Consider the following 9,134-nt stretch of genomic DNA (forward strand, 5'->3'; position numbering starts at 1 on the left):
GAGTAACCTTGCCAAAAATTTCTCATATTGAAAAATTCAGATATATGAGCACTTGTGTCTAGTTGTTCGAACCTACTACAAATTCAAACTTTTCAACTGTTAGTCTACACTGAGTAAATTTGATTCACCATCTTCGCCCCTTTGAAGAGCACTCAATAAGGAGCGAAATTTAAAAGACACGAAACAAATGTTTCCAACAAATTCAAAACATTTCGACACCAACCACTTCAATGCGAGGGTGGGAGAAAAGGGGAATCGGATAAAGGTAGCTTGTATTCACATGAGCAGCGTCCGTAGTCATAAAAATCACGCAAAACCATCTTCAGTTACCAGGTCTCGTTACGTGTATCTATCTAGAATGTGCAGGAGATCAGCGACTGATTCAATAACTGTTTTGGCAGCTCCAATCGGTGTTCGTCAAGTGTCGGTACGTACAACGCGTTTCTCCACTCCAGTACGCCTGTAGTCAGATCGCATTTCTAAGTAGAGCCGCTTCATTTCTTCGAAAAATTCCGGATCAGCAATACTAGAAAGGGACGGGAGAGGGGAAATTCGCACCAACAGATGGTATAACCCACTGGTCTTTGTTACACTTCAGGGCTTCGAAGAAAACACGATGGCAAAATATGCTTGCAACCCGCCGATATTTCTGACTGCACACAGTCCACTCTGAAAGAGTATGGGTCAAAGATATGATCCGAATACAACTAACTGTCCCAAGGCTCGAGGCACTCCTGGACACGTAGCCGGTCATTCATCAGCGCTGGGATAATCGTCTCCAGCTCCACACTGTTCAACTCTTCTGATGCAGGATCCCCTGGAGAAGACAATAAGATGATAAGCGCGATTCAACCTAGGAGAATCAAGTGTTAACACTCAGCTACTGGGCTAAAGCAACAACTGAAACTCAGACAAAACTTCACTGACAAACTATCTAGAGCCTTAGAACAGTGAGCAAATAAAACTGGGGAGCTCACGTACAGAAGGCACCCTGAACTGATTGCATTATCTTAGCACAGAATACGGGATCGCCTCGCTGACTTAGCCCTGTTCTGGTCAGCGAAAATTGATAGTGAGCCGAAACCGTGAATAGAATTAGAAAGATTAATCCCACAATAACCCCCGCACAACTCCATTATGCAATACTGCGGGTTGAACAAGGTGATTTTTGTCACCCACATACCGCATACAAAGGTAAAACACTCGAAGCCACCAAAGCATGGGGTGTCGCTTTTATTAGCAATGGTGAACATAAACGGCTCAGTGTTGTCACTTCTCAAAAACCGTTTGCATCTGGCTACGATGAACACCTCGAGTCTTTTCTGTGTGGACATTCAGGAGGATCATTGTGTAGGGGTATCAGGAAGGTCATATTCCTGAAAGCAACCTCAGAACGCCCGGAACCTACTGCTCCACGAAAAACTCAACAGGAAAGCAGGCAAGCGTCCAGGCCAGTCAATCATTCAATCAATTCAGCACGCCACAGAAGCACGACCGAATGTGATCAGCGTTCAGGCATTTCATAGAGGCACGATCGATGTTGGTGGGTGTTCATTAACGCCTATCAAACAGCCTGGATCAATGTCAGAAAGTCCCCTTTAAATAGCGTAGGGCCGTTGTAACTTTTGCTCTCGCACTCGTTTGTTCGGAATATGGCGGTTGTGTTCCCTTCTGTGAGTCTTTTTTCTCCGACATTAGGCACTGGAGCGGATCAGCAGCAGATACCACAGATTGACGAATCAGCCGATATAACAATGGGATAGCACAAACATGATGGGAAATAATAATAGTAAGAAGAAATGTCACCGAACAATCGTCGCACATTCAGTGACACACACTACCATCAACGTGATGGCGCGCCCATGTGCCTATCACTAAGTCCGATGCTAGCCGGCATTCTCATGGGTAAATTTGAAAATGATCTCTTAAAAGTAAGCATAGAGAAGATACGGTACTACTGATGATATGCAGACGATGAAACCGAGACGGACTACTTTCAACAGTTCAGTATGGCCCATACCACTGTACAATTCAACTGCGAAGAAGAAGCCGATAATTCCTTCCACTTCTGAGACTTTGGTGGTGACGGACACCGTGGTACACTGAGAAGACCAGTGTGCTGAAATCCTAAATGGGCCGAGCAATACACCAAATTTAACAGATTCGTCCCATTAAAACAGAAACGTAGTCTAATTCAGTCTTGTCAACAGGGCGGTAAAATACGCTGACGATGCGTTGGAACAAGAAACCTTAACTCCCAACAACATTCTGAGGGACGGCGGGTTTCCTGATAATTTTATTCGAAAGCAAGTGAACAGAGAAGAACCCACAGCTGAAAGAAAGCCCGTTCACGTTAGACTTCCAGTTAAAGGTGATGCACTTGCCCACCCACTGAACAGAAGGTTCTACACAGGCTTCAACAGAGTTCCCCCGCCAAAATACTTGGAGCCTGGTTCACAAGCAGCCGTCTGTAGGATCGAACATGGAGCACCTGTACCAGCCCGAAAAACGTTAGTATACTCATTCGCATGTCGCAGTGCAGTGAAGTACAGTAGCTGCGCAAATGACCAAAGAATGAAGGAACAAATTCACTCTGGTTAGCCTCTGGGACCAAAAGGACGGTGACCAGCTCAGTAGTGCACCATCTAGCAAACAAGATACACACCCGAAGTTTGCGAAGCTATTCCAATCCGGCATCGTGACCCGATCCTTTGATGACAAAAATGCTTTGTTGGCATATTGGCATATTAGCTCAACCCCCCCCCCACACACACACACACGCGCAATTACACACTATGCTAAATACACAATCTCATCACTACTCAGCAGCCAATATCATCCCACTCAGATTCCTGTTTCATGTCTACCGTGTTCATAAAGTTGTGTTGAATGCTAGCAATGTGTTGAGATATTGGTAGCTCGGGTGAGTTTATTGGTTGCTGATCAGGTGGCTGTTGATCTGTTCGCCGAGCTTGGCAATTGGCTTGCAGACGTTTCGTCACCATACGAAGAGACAACATCAGTGCGCACTTGGGTGGGTCAACAAACAACGTGTTAAATGCTGCTGTCTTGAACTTTGCAACTGAAACTTGAAAGTACCTTGTCGAAAACATGTTCGTCAACCCAATTTTATTCTCATTCAAAACAGGAATTTACGGAATAAAGATAATATCAGCTTTTCTATTGGGCAGGCATCTACTCCCGGCCAATTTTCTGTCTGGTTGTGCACAGTAATCCATCCCGTTATCTGCAGTTATATTTTTTCTGTTGTGGCTATAGTTACGTCCGATTCTAAATATCTCACTTCCGTCCACAAAACCTAAGGGCGTATTCCTAGCCAGGCTTGCCTCACGAGCGTTACGTGACTATGACAACTTCGGTAGCATCGCACACAGTAACAGTCGTGTTGCCTCACAACTATATAGACTTATTTCAAGACAGTCTTATGAATAGGAGTAACTGGGAAGTAGGGTGGCAACCAAAAATAACGGCTTGCTTATGATACCTTGTTTGATGGTTGCAAGGCTTGATCGCTCCGATCCAAAGACCTTAGGTGTCTTTAAATTCTTGATCACCCGGCTGTGGCGAGTACGCAACGAAGTATTCTTTAGGCGGCTAGTCGAAATCAGAATTATTACGGCAGTAGATCAAACCTACCAGTGGATGGAACGCGTTCTACACAGGTCCAACTCATGAAAGCAGTAAAGCACGGTTTTTCAGCTGCAACACTGCAAAAAATATAGTGGTTCCAAGTGCTGAATCTTATTTTACCGAGGATGAGAATTAGAAAAGAATGAGAGCCATGCGTTGGAGGCGATGTCCCAATCAGTTCAGTTACGTCAAATAGTTCTGTCCAGAGTAGTAGGGATGGAGATCTATACAGTGAGGGCGATAGTAACAGAGCCACTTCTGTTGGGGCCCGTAACCAGTACTGTCTTGGCCCGCGGTCTACATCCTGGAATACGGCATTCACCAACGCAACTGAGTTGACTAGTAAGATCATACATGCTTCATTGCTAATTTATGTACGACGACTGCCTCTGAGTAGTGTCCATTTGATAAAAGACTGAACGAACAGGGGTCCACAAGGCATATAAGGCTTTCATAAGAGACAATAAATTAGAAGGAACGTTCCTCATCGCCAAACAATGCCACAATTCCTGATGACCAACGGAGTCAAAGGTAGCTTCGAGTTCGAGAAATACGACCACTGTTTATCGTTGGAAAGAGTGGCGCAGTTCCAACACTTGCCATCAAATGAAGATACGAACAATGCATCCGCAGCCAGGGTGCAACCCAGCTTGGTTCCCGCGAATCTGACTTCCCTAAGGATGGGCCAACCTGTGCAGGTAAATTTAGAGAGCACCCTGAAAGCCATAGCTTTTGAGCTGATGAACCGGCGGTCTTCGCGCAACGCTCTTGCGCCTTTTTTCAATATGGGAATTAACGCCGATGCGCTCCATTCTGCTGAACGCTTTCCGTCATTCCAGACGTTTGGCACTTGGGTTAGATTGGCCACGATAGACTCGCCACCTTCTTTGAAGAGTGCATGGTGCAAACCGTCTGATCCAGATGCCTTGTTGAGCTGGAGCAATCAGATTGCATACAGGACTTTCATCATCAATGGCAGGTTGATGTCAACGTCCCACTTGGGTTCAGTTGGTCCTTCCTAAGGAAGAGTTGAGGGGGTCTAGCTGAACTATGTTTCAAGTGTTTAGCCCATCTTTCAAAACAATGCCCTGTGAATGGATTGAGGTCCCATCCTTTTGGATGATAGGCTGAAACTCGCCGCGTCAGTTTTAACAGGATTAACCTGAACAGGGTGCGATTGCTCTCCTTTTGGAAAGCCTTCTCCATTTCCCAAACTTTTGCGATCCATCAGCACCCTCTGTTGAACATTAGGCTCTTCATTATTCGAAGTTCGCGGGGTCCGTGCACACCACTACAGTCGTTTGTTGCTGGTATAGCTTTCCTGGCTTCAACCAGAGCTGCTGATCGTGACGACAGTCAGTGGTTTTTCGGGGTATGAGCGCCTTCGCGCATGCAGTTTAAAAGGTTGTTGTCATGGAATCTTCCATATTTCACCAACCGCCACGCAAACCACCACAACTAGCCTATCCCTCGGATTCTGAAAGCGTTTCGTTGAGCACTTGTTGGGCTACAGGGAACTGAACTACAGATGAACTAAACGGCTGTCGATCGACTAGCTGGTTACTAAGTAGATATGCGTGCCCGCACAATATCGCGTTCCGGAGGTACACTTGAAAATGCGCGACAGTCTTGTGCCGAAGAGCTCCACAGCAAACTAATTACCACGTGGTCCGAATGCGTTGCAGCCTGAGACCTCTGAGTCATATCATAGGAGCGCTTGTGCTGAAAGTTAACGCCAGCTATAAAAAAATGATATCCACCACATAAGCGAAGAAACTGTTCCCCATTAACTGTGCAGCGAGCGACAACCAAGAATCGGTCACCAAGCAGGGATTTCTCAGGACATAGTCGGCCAACCTGAGCATTCGTCACCTGTCACAATCATCATATCTGCGCTTCTCGCTAACCGAGGGGGTCGTGACAAATCACGACAGATATCTTTCCCACACTCAGGGTTGACGGCTGTCCGACCGTATGCAGACACAACAAACAAACACTGTTTAGCACATCGAAATACATTGACTCTACCTGAACCAGTTAACCTAACTGCGCAGACGACTGGTAGCTGGAATCCCGTTCAGTAATGCACATCGAGTCCTGAGACTGAGCACAATTCCCACACCGTAGATTTTACGAGTCATTGCATCACGACCACCAGGCACCCAAAGCGTGAAGTGAGGGAATTTGGGTTGGCCACGAGCAGTTTCAGATGGATGAGAGTCTTGTATGCGTCTTTTAGAGACAATACACACCGATCGAAACAGTGAACAAGTTCTCACCAAGAGATACCTCACTGTCACACAATTAGATACAGAGTACGCAAATTGAGAGCAGTAATGTTAAACATATCCCTGGAATTCAACAATGGTTTATTTTTACTAATTTTACTAGGCAAAAACGTAGGCAGGGAGAAACCGCTAAGTGATTGGTAGCTGAATGAGTCAGAAGAACTTGAGTGAGGGATGTTTGGAGTGGAGTCAGTGAACAAAGACCCGCAACGGCTAATTATAATATCCGGCTGCCAAAGCCGGTGGCTCGGTTGAGCGTTTGACTCAAAATTCTGATCGACGCAGAAGCAGAAGAGGGTAGATTTTGTTTGGAGGACCCTTCCATTAGCTTCTGGCTCAAAAGTATGGACCGCGAGAAAGACCCAACGACTCAAAAGTCTGACACACTTAGCTGAAGGAGGCTGGCCTGGTCAGAGAGTGAGGCACTAGTGCCTAACTCCTAGTGTGCCTGCGCACAGTAGATACCTTTTGAGCAGCACCAGACGCTTTGGTTCTAAAGGTATTTCGACGGCATTGAATAACGTGCCGGGGGTGATGGTCAAACGCTGGACGATCAGAATGTGTGGATTTAAGGGGCGAACTTTTCGAATCTGTATCTTCCCGGGAGTGGGCAGCGTCGTTCATCATCATCATCATCATCATCACCATCATCATCATTATCGACTGCATGACATCAGTGTTCAATACTGATGCTTCACTGCCGTACGTTGTACAGCGTCGTTGCTTCCATGAGTATGGATATTTTGATCGCCTGAAGAAATGCCTTACTGTTTTCACACTGCTGCAGCAGGAGACAGTACGACTTTACCTCTAGGTCATCTCGTAATACGGTTTCTCACAGTATGAAGACTCGCTGTTTTTCCTCGGGTCACTCACCTTTGGCCTTCCTGGCAAGGTCGAAATTTAAGAAACTGAGTTCCATCAGGATCAGGATCATTAGTGCACTGAAGCTCGGCCACCACTCTAGGTAATAGCTTTTGGCCTGGAAAGATGCTAGCCTCATTTTCTGCTCAAGGCCATTATTGGAGAAAGGTTTTCGGAGGACAGTACATGGAAGAGCAAAATGAAATGAAAGCAGCGACAGTCAAACTGAATGTTGAGGGGTCTTCACGTTTTCCTGTCTGTGGCCCGAGTGACCCTGGTTGCATATGACTGGCGACCCTGTAGGATATGGCACGTAACCTTCCGTAGTGGTGGGCATGCTAAAGTTCGCTTGTCCTTGCATGATAGGCTTTTGTCGGGTGATTACTTCGGATCAATGCTGTTGACGGAGCCCTACTTCAGCAGGACGCTTAGATGTGTTTACGACAATGTTGTGCAAAGATGTAGATACCTTATTGAGGAGAATGTTTGATGATCAGATAGCGTAAATGGTCGTTGGTTTTAAAACAAACCCCAACCCACTGCGTTCCTTGACAACACACTGCTGATGTCACCTCGATTGATGGTGTAACATTTGCAGGCAAATTTCCAAGCTCGGCGAACAAACCAACGACCAGACGGCTTATTCTTGATTGGCCCCCCTTCTCTTGTTTCCACTCTTTACTGGTGCTTTCCTTATAGGTGTGTTGTATTTGAGAGCCAGTATATATTGCCGGTGTACTACCATCAATAACGATGACGAATACCTTTAGGCCACCGTGCATCGCGTAGGTATAAGGTATGGTGTCCTTGGTCACACAAGGGAACACCTTTGCGGATACCAAAGTATGCTTCACTGAGCACTTAGTGATGCAACGGATAACTGACAGGAACCTACCGCACGCGTTTTGAACCGGAATCATTGGAATTTAGTTATATCCGGGTTTCAACAGTCTTTAAGTATGCAGTAGATTTTTCGCCCAGTCTGGAGCGAACACCTCGAATGTTTACGTCTATGACATGAACGCACAACGCAGCGAAACTGTACAAGAGACGTCAGTCCCAATAAGTTAGGTCAGTACAAAAGGGGAGCTCCTGAGCGACCCTGCTAAACGATACTGAATAATGTGCAATGTTTTGTCACCACCGTGTACACTGAAAACAATATATTCTTAGGTTGCAGGCAGCTATTCTCGTTACACTGAGTAGTATCATCTCGAAAAGAGGGCGTAAAGACCGCCGAAACAAACAAGCAGTATTTTGAGGCCAAGTGAAGCAATGATAAATAGCTATATGATTAGACGGAGACGATTTTTTGTTTCCCTTTTTAAATGGCTACTGTTCCTTGAGAAGCGGTGAACTGGATCCAGTTGCGTAGTTAGGACGTTATCACGCAGATAGTCTCCACAAACGGTCCACATAACCACAGAAATGGGACAAAAGGAAACATTCAAACCTGTACTTACCTAATCCCAGCGGCCCGCTGACGTCATTCGACGGTAGTATAGTGAATTGTAACCCGCCGTTTTTCGAAAACATTAAACCCATTCTTTGGGTTGTTGTACTGAGATCTATGCACTCAAACGGCAGTTACCACTGAGCGAATTTCAAAGGCTACAAAAAGTCACGAAATCGTAATGTCAGTACCGGGTCGTTTCTATTTCCGGTTGCAAAAGTGTGCTGTATGGATGTGTTGCGACCACCAAATTCGGTTCCGTGCCACTGACCAAATGTAAAGATGTGGATGTGACCTAGTGTAATGCTTCGTTGAGATGCAACCAGAGTGTACCTTCTTTGAAACCTACATATATTGTAGGTTTGATCCTGAAGGGCTATTCTGCCAGATGGTACAACAGTACATGTCACTGAAGGAGCAAGTGTAATATACAATAAAGTAGCAAATTTCGAACAAAGGTCACTGTAATGCAGAAAAACTGCAAGCAGGTCGCTGACTTCGGCCCTACACCATATCTGCCATAGCCTTTAAGCACGAACATTCACCGTTCTCTGGATTCTAGCCAGAAATTTCATCCAACTCGTCGAGGCCTGGGTGTCATAATCCCGGCATGACTGAAGGCTACGGGTTCTAAATTAATGGTGCCTGAGGACTACGCAAAGGATCGAGTGGACCGGAGGATTCTCCAAACCAACAATCCAAAAGCGTTATTTCGGTACTTCACAATGACCCAAGCGCACCCAGCTAAGTCATCCGACATGCGCTGAGCAAGCTGTCTATAAATTTCAAACCTATATGGAGACGAGCGATGCCATCGTACAGACTAACTGAAAATGGGGTCCAGGATAGTCAATCAAAAAGTTTAAAAACGTTCATTA

General features: G+C 45.8%; 1 protein-coding gene across 1 annotated transcript; it reads right to left on the reverse strand.

Annotated features, from left to right (window-relative positions):
• Nucleotides 1-255: 255 nt before the first annotated feature.
• T265_01465 (hypothetical protein) lies at nt 256-8,545 on the reverse strand (the record flags this gene model as incomplete). Its single annotated transcript, XM_009165506.1, has 4 exons — nt 256-526; nt 579-669; nt 713-817; nt 8,267-8,545. 4 exons carry the CDS (start codon nt 8,346-8,348, stop codon nt 418-420), a joined length of 387 nt encoding a protein of 128 aa, XP_009163770.1.
• Between the last annotated feature and the right edge of the window lie 589 nt (nt 8,546-9,134).

This window comes from Opisthorchis viverrini, assembly GCF_000715545.1.
Source record: "Opisthorchis viverrini unplaced genomic scaffold opera_v5_16, whole genome shotgun sequence".
Taxonomy (NCBI): Eukaryota; Metazoa; Platyhelminthes; class Trematoda; order Opisthorchiida; family Opisthorchiidae; genus Opisthorchis; species Opisthorchis viverrini.